The 17,845-nt window shown below is 40.3% G+C and overlaps 1 protein-coding gene across 3 annotated transcripts in view; it reads left to right on the top strand.

Moving 5' to 3' along the window:
• Window positions 1-17,845, top strand: part of B3GALNT2 (beta-1,3-N-acetylgalactosaminyltransferase 2) — a 31,288-nt gene that overhangs the window by 4,183 nt on the left and 9,260 nt on the right. For all 3 annotated transcript variants that reach the window (XM_054062846.1, XM_054062845.1, XM_054062844.1), the window contains exons 2-6: window positions 9,084-9,231; window positions 10,552-10,652; window positions 11,733-11,926; window positions 13,231-13,326; window positions 17,409-17,519. In XM_054062846.1, the coding sequence (XP_053918821.1) occupies window positions 9,084-9,231; window positions 10,552-10,652; window positions 11,733-11,926; window positions 13,231-13,326; window positions 17,409-17,519 (650 nt within the window). The remainder of the gene's footprint in view (window positions 1-9,083; window positions 9,232-10,551; window positions 10,653-11,732; window positions 11,927-13,230; window positions 13,327-17,408; window positions 17,520-17,845) is intronic.

The following is a 17,845-nucleotide window of genomic DNA, read 5'->3' as shown; positions in this document are numbered from 1 at the left end:
GAACAAGCCAAACTCTCTCAGCCTGTCCTCATATGGGAGGTGCTCCAGCCCTCTGATCAGTCCAGAACTGGACACAATACTCCAGACAAGGTCTCACAAGAGAGGAATAGAGAGACAAAATCCCCTCCCTCAACCTGCTGGCTACACTTCTTTTGATGCAGCCCAGGATACGGTTGGCCTTCTGGGTTGCGAGCACATATTGCCAGCTCATGTCACGCTTCTGATCAACCAGCACCCCCAAGTCCTTCTCTGCAGGGCTGCTCTCAATCACATAATTCCCCATCCCATATTGAAACCACGAATTGCCCTGACCCAGGTCTAGGACCTTGCATTTGGCCTTGTTGAACTTCATCAGGTTTGCACAGGCCCACTTCTCCAGCTTGTGGAGTACTTCATCCCTCTCCTTGTCTTTTGATATGAGGGCACCATTTTCATCCATCAGTGGGCGTATGCTCTCGTTAACCTTCCTTTTCTGACTGGCATACTTGTAGAAGCCCTTCTTGTTGGTCTTCACTTCCCTTGCCAAGTGCAGCTCCAGCTGTGCCTTGGCCTTCCTGATCTCATCCCAATACCACCATGTAGTGCCCTGATTCACTCCCCAGGTTCTCTGTCCTTGCTTGCACTGCCTGAGCAGTTCCCTCTTCTTCAGTTTGACTAGCAGGTATCGACTCAGCCACTCTGGTCTCTTCCCTTCCCTGCCCGATTTCGTACATCTGGGGACTGAGCACTCTTATGCCTCATGGAAAGCCATCCTTAAATATTTGCCAGCTCTGTTCTGCTCTCTTGTCCTCGAGGACCATGTCCCAGGAGATTCTAGTGATTAACCCCTTGAAGAGCTGGAAGTCTGCTTTCCTGAAATTTAGGGTCCTGACTATATTCCTTGCCTGTCCCACATCCCTCAGGACCTTGAACTCCACTAGTGTATGATCACTGCAGCTCAGGCTGCCTCTGGTCTTGATGTACTGATGAGTTCACTGGTATTTGTGACCATCTGGTCCAGTATTGCATCCCCTCCGGTGGAGGGTCTCTATAGGGTTAAGAAGTTTTCAATGCACTCCAGAGTCTCCTGGATTGCCTACTGCTTGCCGGGCTACTTTTCCAGCTTATGTCAGGGTGGTTGAAGTGCCTCAGTAGAATGAAAGCTTGTCTAACCGGTCTTGTCTGACCTTGTCTAACCGGTTACAAACAAGTGGTATCTAAAGGAATTTTGTGGGTAGGATGCCTTAGTTATTTTTTTAAAAAAATCTTAGATAAATGCTACTTATAAATTGACCTCAGAAACTTGACAAAGAACAGACAGACCTACTATTAGCACTCCAGGTGGATTCATTTCTAATTGTGTGTTTTAATTGATAGCACAAGTCTTGTTGGGTATGAAATTACTCATTGTAGGGCTTCAGTTACAGTGCCTGATTAGAAAGCCCCACACATTCAGTGTAATGTGCTACTTTGCTGTTGCTAATGCCCTTTTAGACGTTATTCCTGTTACATATCTGGGGGAGTGTGGCAGCTAAGAGCTGGCCCTTTTGATTTTGTTAGAGTCAATCATTTATTAGTGAATAATTATGCAACAGATTAAAACCCACCATTTTCTAGAAGCTGCTTGTATGCCATCTGTTGTCCTGTGGTTCAGCACGTACTTCTCCAGGCACTGGCCTAATGGAAGGTTGGTCAGGCTGGCATTTAGTAATCTGCCTTGCAGAATTAGGACTGTACCCCTTCATGAACTAGTGTGTGTGCACGACAGGTGAGAGAGCAGGAGAGAGAACTTGATCTGCTTTTGGCTTTTCGATACTGAAGTAACAAAATGTAAAAGCAGCTTCTGAGGTTATGAATGATGCCATACTCTGTAAGGGGAAATCCTGCCAAAATGTGATACTTTCCTAAGAAAAGATGAAATACGTTAAGCCTGTCTGTCAGGGAGTAGCATGCTCGGTCACAAAGTTATTTCATCTTTTGTTGGCAAGTAAAGACTAATAGATTGATGGCCTTGGAAACCAAAACCTTCCATCAACAGGTGAGGTTTGGCATTGGCAGTAGCTGTGCAGTTCTGCCTAAAATGCCAGTTGTTCCCCAGTCTTATCTGTGAGATCTTACTATAACGTTTTCCAGGGATGGACCGTCCCCAACAGAAAGAGCCCTCTCACCTTTGCTAGGTATGAATTAATTGACAAATAGTTCACAACAAATGATGTTGTTTTCCAGCTGAATTGGATTTTTTTTAGAGTTTGCAGTTATTCTGTGGACTGATGTCTGAGACTTTGGAAACTATTAACAGGCAGCACTGGCTGCATTTTTGTGATTTGGCATTGGAGCAGGGGGCAAAGAGTACCAGTTCTGCTAGAGGTGGCAAGCAAGGCTTGTGGCTGAAGAAAGCTCTTCACCAGTTGTCTTCTAAATTGCCCACTGAGTAGATCAGCCAGAAAGGAGCAAATGGCCTTCCCTGGGAGTAGCCTTTTGTTCTATGACATCAGGGTTGGGTGACTACTTTTCAAAGATAAAGATGCTGTGCTCCCTCCTCCCCACTCTTCATCCCCTAAAAAAAGGGAGGGTAGCATCAGCTTAATTGTTGCAAATAGGATGTGCTTTATTCCTTTTGTGTCTGCTTCTGCTGCTTTGGCCATTGTTCCCAGATTTGTCTGGAAGTGTCCAAGTGCTGCATCATTAGTGCTGTTTAGAACACCATGATCCCACATGTATTACTACTCTCACTTTGCAACTCAGAAGGACCCTGCTGTCCTATTTTTTGAAGGAAATGTTGTTGCATTAATAAACAAACAAACAAATAAATGAATAAATAAATCTGCCTACAGAGGTTTTCCTCTTTGCATCTGTAAAGCTGGTTTAAAAGCTTGTCTAAAGGCTTTTCTGTCTCCAGGAATACTGTGCCTCTGCAGAAACCAAGGGTGCACATCTTGGTGATTTTAAGCTCTGGTATAAAGTGGGTACTGTGAGAGGGTCGTGTAGCTCTGTTTGCAGAGAAACCTGTAATGCAGGTGAGCTATAGCAGATTACTTTACGTAAGTGAAGAAGATTAAAGATGGGGAAAGATCTGCTTTTGCTCTTTGGTTTGTTCTTTTTCTGTGTACGTCAGCATTCTCTGAATACAACCCTTCTTTATATTCAGTTAATTTCTTCCTGCATGTTTGTTTGGATCTTTCACAAAGCACAGAAGAAAGAGAAAGGGATATAAAAGCAGGAATATGGTTGCAAAGTCACAAGAATAGGCAGAGATAACCTGGAATGTGTGGGGTTTTTTCAGAGGGAGGGAGTGTTCTTTGTTTTATGTTTTCTCTTATGAAGTGGATTAGTTGAGAGTATTCTTAATAGCTTCTGCCTGGCCTACTTAGTTCCATTCATTGATTTAAAAGAAAAAAAAAAATTAAAAAAAAAAAAAAGAAGAAAAGAAAGTGGCTGTATGGATAGCAGTAGATACAAAGCCCAGCCTTGTGTGGAGCTCACTTATTCTAGCATCCTCTTGTTGAGGTTCTCTGGTATCTGATAGTGCAGGTAAGCCTACACTGCTGTGTTTCTGAGTGCAGGGAAATGTGTGAGCTTAATTGCTTTGGGGACCACACGCTATGTCAAACTTGACTGAAAATGACTGGCAAATTTAGCAGTTGGTTTGTCTCATCAATAGAGATATGTGCAGCAAGATTCTGTTTACCGTGTTTATTGACAAAATCAAGCTAAATGATCTCTCAATCTTTTCATCTCCTTATAATGACAGCAAATATAATTAAGAGCTTAACTTGACATTTTACTTGAGAATCAGTCTCACAGAAAGAAGAGATGCATATTAATCTTTGTAGTTGGGGATTTTGAAAAACTTCAAGAGGTACCTGAAAGGGGCCTACAAGAAAACTGGAGAGGAAGTATTCATAAAGGCTAGTGATGATAGAACGAGGGGGAACGTGTATGAAATGGAGAGGGGCAGATTTAGCTTAGACATTAGGAAGAATTTCTTTGCCTTTAGGGTGGTGAGACACTGGAACAGGTTGCCAAGGGAAGTTGTGGCTGCCCCATCCCTGGAGGTGTTCAAGGCCAGGTTGGATGGGGCCTTGGGCAGTCTGGTCTAGTGGGAGGTGTCCCTGCCCATCGCAGGAGGTTTGGATCTGGATGGTCTTTATGGTCACTCCCAACCCAAACTCCTTCTATGATTCTGTGATTCTAGGTAGTGACTGCTTCTGGAATGGTTAAAATCTTTTCCAGGGCCAGCAGACTGCCTGCCAATGCTCACCTCTTTCTGTGGTCAACTCAGCAGGAGATGCACCTCTGTGTCTTTAGCCTTGCCTTCTAAGGACACAGTTTTGTGCTCTATATATGCAATTGCTTACCTCTTCCTGCATCTCTCCCTAACTTTGATCTGTTAGTAGTTCTCGGTCAAGCTTGGCAGATAGGTGGAGGTCCCAAAGACCAGTGTTATCACCAAGTTTCATGAAAATTGGTGACTGAGAATCCTATGAAGGCTTACTGCAGCTCATACTGAGGTGAAGAACTGTACTAATAGAAATATGTGTGTGGTCAAATACCAGAGAATTGTGTAGGAGCCTGTCTTTACAAGTATCCCAGCCCAAGACAGCTTCAGTAGGAGCTAGTTATTAGCTGCATGACACAAGACTCGGGCACACCAGACCTCTCAGAGCTGACAGAAGTACTCCTTACAGTTGCTGTACAAAATTAAAGGGATCTCAGCAGCCGAGAGAGGGCCATTTCCTTTCATGTTTTTGTACCTTTTGCTATGGGTTAACAGCCTCAAGCAAAACAGCAAAGTGATGGCAATTTTGTTCTTGATGCTACAGGAGTGTAGGGTAGGCATTGCATGTCTGACTGCTTATGTTCTACTGAGAAGTTTTGGGCTTTGCGATGCAATTCAGATGCAGCTTTAAGACAGTGAGAATTTGAAAGCAAGACAACTAGTGATAATGTGACCTTTGAATTGGGAAGGCGTCCTCTCCTTCTGCATCCCTTTGGTTTGCAACAGTTGTAGGGTTTACCGTGGAATGTGATATGTAGCTTCCCTCCTACCAACTGCCAGGATTTTTTTTGTCTTTGTAATTGGAAGATGTAAAGGCTTAATTATCTGGCATAACCAGTTCAATGTAAGAGTGATATACTATGTATTTTTTAAACCTATTACGAGCACTTAAATATATCAAAAATAGAACTTAGATAATAGATAAAAATAAAAAAATAAATAAATTTGCTCTGCAATGGCAAGTATTGATTGCTTGTATAAATTATTATTATTGACTTGGAGGTCAGCAGTGTTTTTTCTTAAGTTATGCTGCGCCAGAGCATATACATATGCATATCTGAATTATCCTTATAAATGAATGCCTCAGTCTTTTTCCCCATGTACCTCTCACTTTATCTCCCATTTTTAATAGGGCTACTTCAGAGATATGAATCTCTTTTCCTGAAAGTTTAGCAAGTGTTATTCCTACTGTTCCATAGGAAGTAGAAACCTTTGCTAACAAGCAGAGAGCTTATTCATTAGGATTTTGTGAAAGTAAGTTTTGTCTTTATTATTCAAGTGGTTTTTAAAGTAAAATAGCTTTACTCTTGGGACAGAGAAGACAATCTTCCGAATATAGACCACTGTGATGTTATCTTACTAAAACAAGAAAGAGCTGTCTGTTCCAAAAGCAGTAGGATATTAATTTTGAAGCATCTGTTACGTTAACATTGTTCCCATGTGAATAGTTCATAAGGAAAAGCGTAACTCATTTAAAATATAAACTATTTAAAATATGTCTATTTGATTTGAATAGCTTATTTTTAGGTTGTTTTTTTAAAATTGATTTAAGCCAGCTTATGCTTTTCTGAGTCAAGTCACCCCATAGACTTCTGCTCTTAGTTTTATTCTTCTTTAATTTTGGTTTAATGAAGTAGTTCTGCTTCTAATTAAAAGGAATATCTTAAAAACCCAAATCTGTGTAAACAATACTTTGTGCATTCTATAAACACATTAGACCTCCTGTGAGATTTATTATGGAAGTCTTGTTGTTGAGGCTGTGGAGGCTCTTTAAAGAATAATCAAAGGATGGAAGAATAAGGAAAGAGAAGGGATGTGTGAGAAAGAGTTATGAGACTACAGAGGAATTTTCTATAATGTTGTAGTCATCTAAATGTGTATCTGTCTCACATACCTCTGCTGTTGTGGAAACCTGGTGGATCTTGGCAATGTAATGACCTCTGATGACATACAGAGCCAGCAAAAAGGAAAACTAAAATTGTATTTGGATTGAGCAATGTGTGTGATTTACAAATTTCTTCAGATGCTGTATAGGCTTGTTGACTTGTCAGCAAACCAACCATATTCCTGAATCTTGCCACGAATTTGATGTGTGGTTGTTACAAGAGATTAACAGTTAACGTCAGTGAAAAACTGAGGAATGGGACCTGTGGCTTGCTGCTTGTGTTTTTAAGTCGTACTGAGCATAAGTTGACGTAAACTTATCCTAGTAGGTTAATGCTTACCTTAAGTTATTGATAAGCTTGTAGCTGTTGTCAGTACAGATTCATTTAAATAACTGTGAAACTTAGCCTTTTTCTGTAAAACCAGTGTTTGCATGCTTACAACTGAAATATTTAGTGGGAAATAGACTGGGAAAAGTTTGGCCATGAAACATCACGTCTGGTACTGCTCTGAGAAGCAGTTGCATAGCACTGTTTGATTTGTCATGGACAAAACAGACTCGACTTGGGGGAATTAATTTAATAACCAGTCGAATCAGACTAGGATAATGAGAAATAAAACCTAAATCCTAAAACAGTTTTCCCTACACACCTTCTTCCCAGGGTTGACTTCACTCTTGATTTCTCTACTTCCTCACGGGAATGGGATTTGCAGTCAGTTCGTCACATGTTTCCTCTGCTGCTCTTTCCTCCCTGGGGTGAACTCATACTCCTCCCCACCAGAGAGTCCTCTATGAACTTCTCTAACATGAGTCCTTCCTGTGGGCTGCTGTTCTTCATAGAGTTCTCCAGCATGGGTCACTTCCACGGCATGCGGTCCTTCAGGAACACACTGCTTCAGTGTGGGTCCTCTGTGGGGCCACAAGTCCTCCCAGAAAACCTGCTCTAGTGTGGGCTCCTCTTTCCCCACAGGTCCTGCCAGGAGCCTGCTCCAGCGCAAGGCTTCCCACAGGGTCACAGCCTGCTTTGGGTACATCCACCTGCTCTGGCATATGGTCCTCCATGGGCTGCAGGTGGATATCTGCTCCACTGTTAACCTCCACAGGCTGCAGGGGGACAGCCTGTCTCGCCATGGTCTTCACCACAGGCTGCAGGGGAATCTGCTTGGGTACCTGAAGCAACTCTTCTCCTCCTTCACTGATCCTAGTGTCTATAGAATTGTTTCTTTCACATGTTCACATTCCTCTCTCCCGCTGCAATTGCTGTTGAACAGCAACTTTCCCCCCTTGTTAACTATGTTATCCCAGAGGTGCTACCACTGTCTCTGATGAGCTTGGCCTTGGCTGGCAGCAGGTCTGTCTGGAGCTGTCTGGCATTGGTTCTATTGGACATAGGGGAAACTTCCACCAGCTTCTCAAGCAAACCACCCCGTAACCTCCCTGCTACTAAACCCTTGCCACGCAAACCCAATACACCCCTAACGCAAAACCAAAAATGTTCTAAAATCTCTTGATGTTGGTTCAGTGCAGGGCAGAGCAACATCAAGGCACCTCCACTGCATGCTGAAGGTGGAATATAAGGCTAGGTGGATGTCTGGTGAGATTTGGCACAGCAGTCCTTGTGGTGGGTGCTGTGAGGTCCTAGGTTAGTCATCAGTTATAACAAGACAGACGTGGAGAAAGAGCATGCTGGTACAGAAGGTAGAATCTGAATTATAATTTAACTTTTTGAGTAGGAGCACACAGTACAGATTTGGCAATATTTTTGGTCTCTTTAAAATTAGATTTTAAAAAAATCACATCTATGCTGTACACAGTAGTTTAGGGGGTACTCATATTTACATTTATTTTCTTTATCTGCAGCCTAATAAAAAAAATAGTGAGATGAGAGGAAAGCAATCCTGTACTAAATCTAAGTATAAATCTCTGCTAACTTGAGAGTGTCTGATCAATTAAACTGAACAAATTCACTTTAGCTACTTGCCTGACTGCTTGCAGGCTTTAGGTCAGAGCTTCTTAGGTCTCTATCTGGTCATAACCATGCTTGAAGTCAAGTCTAGCTTTCATGATCTCTAAATTATAACGCAATTAAAGTGCAAGGTAAGTTGTGGGTTACAAATATTGGCAGTGACATCCAGCTATGAATAAGCATTCCCCAGCTATGAATAAAGCCAGAGCATTCCCCTGTGTAGGGATGTAATACCCTGCGTGAAGGCAGAGTGATGTTCACCTTCAAAAGGTTAGAAATGATAGGCCTTGACATACAAGATTGAAATGGTGAGGCAGAACGGTGATCCAGCAGTTTTGAAAAGAAGGGGAGATGGGCATATTTCTGAATCTGGCAGGCCTTGTTTAAATGCTTCCCCTCCCAGGTAGAATAATCGTGAATTCTAATAGTGAAGGCTTGATACTAGTGATGACAAGCCCCTAGGCTTAAATCATGCTGGTGGAGGTATCAGTGGGCAAGCAGAAAGCCCAGACTATCTCAAGAGTGTTGCAGAGGGAACAGCAGAACCTTCTGTCTTGCCCACAAGATTTCTGATGACTGATAGGAAAGAGAGGCCCAGCAAGAGCATGTTTTTAGGGGGCAGATTGCTCCCAAAACAGGCAGGCAAATATTTAAAGAATAGAAGATTCTGTTGGTCCAAAGCAAGTCTTATGTTCTTGCCTGCTTTGTGAATCCCAGTTTCTTAGTTTTGTTTACTCGCGATGACTTGCTTAATTAGTTGCAGTAAAGTTTTCCTAGATTGCTAGTGAAGGTTTTGGAATGTTGAAAATGTTTCCCTGACTGTGAACCAAGAATGCAACAGTAATTCAGCTTCTTGTTTTTAGTGTTCCAGGTTCCCAGTACTCTTGCTTTTGAGATGCATTTTAATTATTGCTTGCAACTCAGGCTTGTGGTATTATGTGCATATAATGAATCTCTTTCACTTTTTTTTCTAGGTCCACTGGCCTTCTTCCCTCAGTGGAAGCTGAAACATTATGATGTTATTGTAGGTGTTTTGTCAGCCCGACACAATCATGAACTGCGCAGTGTTATAAGGAACACTTGGTTCAAGCACCTAAAACAACATCCTGCACTGAGCCAACGGTAATCTCTAGTGTTTTGTTATTTGGAGCTTCTTTTTGGGGGGGTGGAAGACTGTAATGCTTAAATACCTTTATTTAAATACCTTTTTTTCTTGTTGTTGTTGTTATTTCCCTTTTTTGCTTTATTTGTGAGCATTTTGTACCCTGATAATTTTTTTTAATCTGCTTAGTAATGCATAAGAATACTTCTTGTTCTGGGCTGTAGCTTTTTTTTTTAATACAAGAAATAAAATGCAATTATCTGACAATTCACTGCTGTTTGGTTTTGCAATTACTTTCCTTTGTTTGCTAGTGATGTATAAGACTTTCCCTTTTTTTGTTTTGCAACGTATGCTTTGTCTGGTGTGCAACTTGAAATACTTAGTAATCCAAGATACTTGAAAGCAAGTAGGATTGCATTTGGTGACGAATCAAAAAAAAACCTCTTTTACAACATCCTCAGCTGTTGTAATTCAGGTTTATTTCCCACTGAACCAGGTGCATCAAACTGCTGATGTGTGAGTGACCAGCAGAACCCTTCCTGATTGCTTGCATAGACCTGACAGTCTATGTAGACAGAGAAAGTTCTGCTGCAATTCATTCCTGGAAATATCTTGGTACCTGTCTTGCACTGAAAGCCATTAACTGTTCATAAATCTGTTGTCAGCATGCAGTTTGGAGGGAAAGCAAAGCTACTTCAGCCACCTAAAAATGTGACATTTCATAGCTTATGTGGTCTTCCAGGAGGTTATTTAGCTGCTAGGTGAAAGACTAGGCCAAGGTGGATCCTTTTGCTTTACATACTGTGTTGTCTCCTGACTGTGGCACAGCCATGATTGAGGCTGGAAAAAGCAACCAGTTGTTTTGCTACAACCAGTAATTGAGATTTTTCATTCCAATGGGTGGTCCGGAGTTCTTGTTCCTGCTTTGATGCTATGTGTCTTGTTTCTTCTTATGTTTTTTTCTTGGCATTTTGAATGCAGGATATGTAAACAATCTTGAATTAAGTAGCAAAGCCAGGCAGGGAAAGGCAGGTCTTTAGGATCTTTTAGCATTGCCTTTGGTCTTTTTTTGTTTAGTTTGCTGGTTGTCTTAAATCCCATTCCTAGTTGCCAATCTTCTTGCATCCTTGTTATGAAATGTGAAACATTAATGTAGGTTTGGAATTGAGCCCCTGTGAGGGGATTCATGTGGTTACTCTATATGCAAACTGTCATTGCTAATTTTTAAGGAGTGCAAAATCTTAATCCTGTGAAAGACACATCGCTGTGATTAAATAAATTTATTGAAGATGGAGGGAGGAGGGAAGAGAACTGGTGTTAATAAAACCAAATTATTTTAGTGTCCTTGTGAAGTTTATAATAGGTGCGCATGGTTGTGCTGTGCCGGTGGAGGACAGAGAAGACCCCTACTCCTGCAAACTTCTGAACATCAGTAACCCAGGTATAGAAGTTAACTTTTAAAATAATTCCATGATCTGAAAGAGAACTAATTGTCTTTTCTGAGAGTAATTTGGGGTCCTTAACTGAGACAGCCAGTCTTGAAAATAAATTTTGCCTAGAATTTGCTGTCTTAACAGTTGCATAATCTTCCTGTAAGCACCATGTGCTGGCATGAAGGGAAGAAATCATTGGGGATGTGAAGGGGAAGCCATTGACTTCTAATGGATTTGCGTTTTCCTTGCATCGGGAAGCAGTGTCTCCCATATAACATAAATTTTTACTCTGTCTCTGTGTAAAATGAAGTTGGAGAGAGCCAGAATGACCTGGTCTAGTGTCACGTGTGAAGAAAGTAGCAAGACGTCAGAGTCTGGAGTGTTAGACGTACTTCTCTGGTGATGAAGGGAATTATAAGCAAGTCTGACTGATAGGTTTCTCAGATTCTGCTCCAGAGAGAGAACAATTAGGAAATGGCCCATGAGGAAAAAATGAAATACTGCCGTACAAAAATTCCTAACTAAAACTGTAATTCTTGCTTTTTAAAATTTTTGCTCTTTAATTGCAAGTTAGCTAAGTACTTAAGCCATGATTCACCATAAAATGAAACTTCTGTTACTTCTTCTTTGAATGACAACATTGCCTGCTTAACCAATCTCCCAAGAATAAATGGTACCTTAGGGAGGCGGTAATGCCGAAAGGCAGGCAGCTGAATTAAGTGGAAGTATATGCCATTTAGATACATGAATAATTATTTTAATATGCTGATATACAGATGTTCGTGCAGTCAAATAGCAGTTTTGTCCTCACTATGTGGATTTATTGTGTTTCTAGTCTTTTCCCAGTGTAAGCATTGACTTGCAATTGCTAGTAGCCTGCAGACTGCTGTATCATTCTGAGTTTCTACTTGCTGCAGTCTGCAGCCAGTTATATTTTCTTCTCCTCTAGCGTTTGATTATCCTTGTGCACTTGCAAGCTGTGCTAATTAATCAGAATGCTTTGCATATATCCAGTCTGTTTTGTGTGTACCCAGCTCAAGAACTATGAAGTCTTCTCAAATTACCTTTGTCCTTTCTTTTTCATGCAGTTTTGAATCAGGAAATCGAAGCATTCAATCTCCCTGAGGATGTACCTTCTGTGCTGTCTGAAGACAGAACTGTCAGTGTGAACTTCCGTGTGCTTTACCCCATTGTCATTACCAGTCTTGGGGTATTTTATGAGGCTGATGGGGTGGGATTCCAGAGGAACATCACTGTAAAACTGTACCAGGCAGAACATGAGGTAAAGCACTGTAGTTATCTTTTGAAAGTGGATTAAGGCATGTTGTGTCTTTGTTGAGGATTAAGTTCTTACAGAAAGAGCCATGCTGTGCTGGTGATTTAGACGTACTTAACTGACAGGCATATACATGATATTTTTCTTCCGTTGCATTGCAAATGCTTACTTCACAGATATATATGTATACACACAACCCCCCCCAGATGAGGAAAAGATGAAGTTCACAGAGTGATGTGAGTTCATTTAAATGATCTTTCAAAAGAACACTTATATCAAATGCCAAGACATAATTTTCATTGCATTTGAGGTTCTAAAGTATTGAGAGGTATTAAAGAACAAAAAATAAACTGTTGAATATATTTAAAACACACATGCACTGAGACACATTTGGTGCATGTGATGCAGGACAGGACAGATGTAATTTTTTGTGTGTCTTCTCCAAGATAGATTGACCTTTCTAGAAACTGGTATTATTTACAGGTAGTAATAAAACTTCAGTGATAATTTCCCCACTCCCAAGCCATTATGTGTTTGATAGAACAGCTTAGCAGCACCCTGGAGCTAAAAAATCATTGAGCATGATTGTTGCATTTGGTATATTGCATTTACCTCTACCAATAACACAATAGCCAAATTTCAAAGCTGTCCTGCAGTAGAAAGAATTTAAATTTAATCTAATAATTAAAATCAAGTATGGAAAAATATATTGAGATATGGCTTTTATGATGAACTTCTGAAGAGTTTGGTTTATAATAGCAAAAAAAAAATATATATTGTAATCAGATTTATGTTTGCTAAAAGGTAGAATTCTAAACGTTGAGAGCCTAATACCTTGAACTGTATTACCTTTTTTACTTCCAGTGGAAGAGAAAAACCAGTATCATAGCAGTGCTTGGAGACTGTTTCTAGAGACTGGAAATCTGGCTATGCCGCATCTTTGTCATTTGTTATTACTTAAGAGCCATTAGGAGCAATTAGGTTTTAGAGGTTTGTATCATCTGTTGCAATTAATAGTAGTCAGATATTTAAATGAAACATAGGATCTGTAAACTGGGAGAAGAGTCTGAGTCTTCCAGGTGGTGTGCTCTGTTGGTTCGATTCAAGTTGAACTTGTTCCATTGTCGTTTGCTTCCACCATATGAGTCCAGCACTTGAATTCTGGGGAGTCTGATGTGAGAATAAAACTTTCACTATATTTTATACAATCTATAAGCCTCTTTCAATTGTAACTACCTGAGATGATCAAGATTCTCGCAGTACTTTTAATGTGTGGGGTTTTTTTTCCTTTCCTTTTCTGCTGTTCGCAGGAAGCTCTCTTCAGTGCTCGCTTTAGTCCACCAAGCTGTGGAGTGCAAGTGAACAGATTGTGGTACAAGCCAGTTGAGCAGTTCATTTTGCCAGAGGTATGTGCAATATTGGAACTGCCAGCAGTTCTTTTAAGTCAGCTGGAGAGACTGACTGATAAAAGTGACCTTTGCTCGAGCCAGAAAAAGACAAGTGAAAACCTCTAGAATGTTAGTTGAGGGGATATGCTGAAATCCAGAATTTCTTTTTCACCATCTCCTTATTACCAGTAGTTATGAAGCAAAAGCCTGAAAAAATGCAAATTGATCAAAAAGTTACATTGACAAAATAGTTGCAATTTCAGAAACCCTTTCAGTGTCTGAGTAAAAATCGCACCTGCTTCAATTCTGTGGGAGAGTTTACCAGAGAATGGGACACTTCTTTCTCCCTCCTGCTGTTTCAGACATTAGTACACAAGACAGCACAGGGAGGATGGCACAGGTTTCTGGGGAACAGCTGGAAAAGAGGTTTCTGTTTCTGATATCTTGGGCATAACGGCAAGATACTGTGTGTTACGTTTGCGATGACAGTATTAGTTGAATAGTTGTAATCAAGAATCTCTTATTGAGAGCTACTGAAATTTTGGTTCTTCCTTTTCTGGTGGCACTAGTGAGAAATTTTTCATTCATTGAACCATGCAAGAAAACAAGAATTAGAACTTCGAGGTCTTTAGTAGGGTCTGGATGGAGTATGTGGTGCACAGAAATCTGGGAGGTGACTGCTTTTTGGATAGTAATGAGTTCTTGCTTGTCCAGAAATGCCACTAGGTAAGCTAATGAGTCAGAGTCTAAACTTTTGGGTTTTTTTTTATCCTTTTTGGCATTGGGGTGCAGTCCAAGAGTAGAGTTTTGGTATGGGTATATAGAAGCTACTTGTAGCTGCTTAGGAAGAAACGTAGAAGGATTAAACAGATTGAACACAGAAGGAACAGAATAGAATTAAGAGAAAAACTGATATTGTTACAGTGAAGGTTTGGCGAGTACAAATTGACTCAGAATGGGAATTTTAGTTCAGCAGGCACTGCAGGTACAAGGACTTGTTCCCAGTGGACCAATGTTTTTTTACTAGATGTTTCAGCTTCCATTTCAGGCTGTTTCCTTTCATTTAAATATTCTCCTATATAACTCAAACTTGCTGCTATTTCTGTAAGTTGGTTTTGGGTCTGGTTTGTTTTGTTATGCAAGAAATCAAGCATATCATGAAAGAATGGGGCAAGAGAAGACTGAAGGGGAAGGAAAGGATAATTTGGGTTAGTTTAATTCCTGGATCTGTAAAACTGGATGTATTTGGAAACCTGCTCTTTTTAAGGGGAATTTGCAGCTGATTAATTTATTTATAATCTTAAACACTTTTTATGGAATATTGTGTAAGTTTGTTATGTCAGCAGCAGACCTCTTGCAGCCTTTTGTGCATATATTTTTTGCCAGTCTTAATTTGTTATCAAAATTATTCAGGGGTTTTCCTTTTTTAAATGGAGTATTGGTTACCCAGTAATTTGGTCGTATAACATGCAAGCCTTTTCCCTATAAGACTTTGTTCTGAGATACTAAAATTCTAGGCAGTTGTAACGTTGCTATAAATGTTTGCCTTTCTCCTGTAAGGCAGATGGGAAGTATTTGATTCAGAAAGGGGATATTAGTATTCATATATTTCTTTTTGTGAGCATCTTTAATCTGATACGTGTCATGGGCTGAATGCTTACAGGATAACATGATGTTTCTAATGTAGATTAATAGGGCTTATGCACAGCATGTAGTCTCCTGTCCCACTTAGGATGCTGAACCATACAAGATGATTCAGAGGAGATAGAACACCCACGTGTTCCTGTCTGCTTGTTTGAGAGCAGTAAATTTAGTGAACTGTTTAATTGTCACAAGATGGTTTCTGAGACAATATCTATTCTCTGCCTTTCCACCTTCAAGAAGTAATGGATTGTACAGGCTGCTGAAGAGCTTCATTCATCTTCCAGCTGAAGTGCTGCTCTTTCTGCTCGTCTTGGGAAAAGGAGGGGAATGTAGCATTAGAATAAGCATCTGGCAAGCCAGATTGTCAGAGACAGAATCGATCATTCAGCTTTGGAATGACTGAAAGTGCAGAAGAGCAGAACTGCTACCAGCTAACTAAAAGTCACACAGGGGCTCTTACAGCCAAGTCTTAGCAATGTGCTTATTTTGTCAAAAAGCTACGGACCACTTGCATGAAAATGAGACTCTGTAGTATGCATTCTCTGTGTTACTAAGGAGGAGTAGCTGGAGAAACAAAAAGCACAGCACTATTTGACTTTAGGAAAGGAGTTTGGCAGAGCTGCATTATGTCAGTACACCTGTTCGGTATTCACTGTAAATGCCACTGCGCTCTGGCAGCAACAGGACTGGAATTCAAATGGGGAAAAGCAGATGATGTAGTCTCAGGTGTGCCACTATGTTTTGCTTTGAGCATTTTCGGGCCTCAGCTTTCATTAAGCAGCTTAGAGTAAGAATAGCTGAAGGCTGAAGCCATTAGAAAATTTGCTTACAAGTCTCTCAGCCTGGAAGATAATGGCAGTTTGCACCTTTAGGACACCCTGCACTGAGGTTCGCTGGTAATAACTGATTAAGACTCTTGGTACATGTTTGAAGTGAGTATCAGTAATAGTCAGTTGTGAGAATTTTAATGTTTCTGGTTGCCAACCAGTGAAAGGACTCGGGCTCACTAAACAACATGCCAAAGATTCTCTGCAAACAGAGAAGTTGAGTGTGTGGGTTTTACTATGCAGGGTATTCAAGGGTCCTGCCACTGAAAATAAGTCTTAGTATCAGTCCTTTTGTTTTGCTAACTGAGAGGTGATTAAATGAAAAAAAAAAAAGGAAGGCATCAAGAATGCAAGTCAGGCTTGAATAAACACTGAGTAGCTCCATTAATAGATTATAAAGGTGGCATTATTAATAATAGATGGAAAGCTTCTGAAATACACAGCTGTCATTAAATACCAAGAAGACTGCTGCAGGTGTTAAGACCTGCTTCTACAGGAAAGCGTAGAATGGAGCTGAACTTTAAGCTAGACTTAATGGTGTGTCAGTAGCTGGAGAGTTTCTGGAGAAGGCTTCTGGAGTACGAGGAAGCTAAAATGAGGGAGAGCTTAGAGCTTAGTACAAGTAAACGGGCTTTCTACAGCAACAGAGCTGCATTTACAAGTACTTGAAAGTTGTTTCTCTGTTCCAAGGTCACACAGTATTTTTCCTGTGAAATTGGAAGAAACAAAATGGGACGTGCTCATCTAGCAGTCAGGAGTATAATAGACCTACAATTACTCTATACTACTTTGTGATAAGGGTGAAATTGCTTTAATAAAACTAAAAAATATAATACCACCAGTACTCTTACCTGTGTAACATACCACTTGTCCCTTTGCATGCTCTTGGCGGTCTGCAGTAAAGTCTTATATAAAACACGTACTGGTTGGGCTGTTAGGTGGATTAGTTTCAGGTTGAGTTTAAATGCTTATAAATGCAAGAATTCACACACACAAGCCACAGAGCGACACAACTTAAACTGGCAGCTAAAACCAGAAAATGTTAGATATTGCTTTTTCTTTCTCTTCCTTTCCCTACCAGCCAACATGTGAGGTCAGAGTTCTGTGACTTTCTCATAGTAGCTTATGACAGCTTTGCCAGGATATAGGTGGCTGTATTTTCCTTTGAGTTTTGCTGGTGTCAGGATTGAGTCTCTCATCTCTGGTTTTGGCAGATAACTAAAAAGCAGTACTTATTTCCAGACCAGTTTTAACATATTCTCTTTGTAATGTGGGATTGTGTAGTTGATAGTTAAAAATTCACTTCAGGTCATCTGTAAATGCCATCTTAATGATGTTAGAAACCCAAAGCCCTTTACACTAGACTTCTGTTAGGAGTTTAATGTTCCTAATATAGAGATTCATGTTTAGTCTTAAAGGCATGATTATGTGTTACTGAGTTTCACAGACATATTTCTTCTATGTGTAACTTATTTTTATTGTAGTGCAAGTAAAACATCTACATAATGCATTCAAGCTATATATTACATGAAGTTGAGTATTTTGAAATAAAAAAACCCCAAAACTGTTTAAATTTCATCCTTTGAAGTCTTTGAATACTTGGATAACAGTGTTTTGCTCTTTTACCAGAGTTTTGAAGGTACTATTGTGTGGGAAAGTCAAGATCTTCAGGGTCTTGTTTCAAGAAACCTTCATAAAGTGATGGTGAATGATGGAGGGGGTGTTTTCAGAGTCATTACAGTGAGTCACCTTACTTTCTGTTCCACCATGTTTCTGTTTGTCCTGTAAGTCATGGGTGTTTAGCATTCTGCTTTCCTGTGTTTCTGTGTAAGACATTAATTCAGTTGGGCTTCTCCTGTTGTCTCAGCGGGGAAGTTTGCTTTTCCTGGGAAAAGGACAAAGGCATGCAAAAAATTATGCTAGTAAGTAGCATTTTCTTTTATTTTAAAGGGAGTCAAGTTCACCTGTTGTCTTTGTGAGGTGTGGAGCGGTGTTGGTATATCAGAGATGGCAAAATATACCCTGTGCTAAAATCCTGATCGACAGAATTAAGCCTGTTTTTTGGT

This window comes from Cuculus canorus, chromosome 3, assembly GCF_017976375.1.
Source record: "Cuculus canorus isolate bCucCan1 chromosome 3, bCucCan1.pri, whole genome shotgun sequence".
Lineage (NCBI taxonomy): Eukaryota > Metazoa > Chordata > Aves > Cuculiformes > Cuculidae > Cuculus > Cuculus canorus.
Note: the sequence above shows the minus strand (reverse complement) of the source record. Positions and strands in the feature narration are given on the sequence as shown.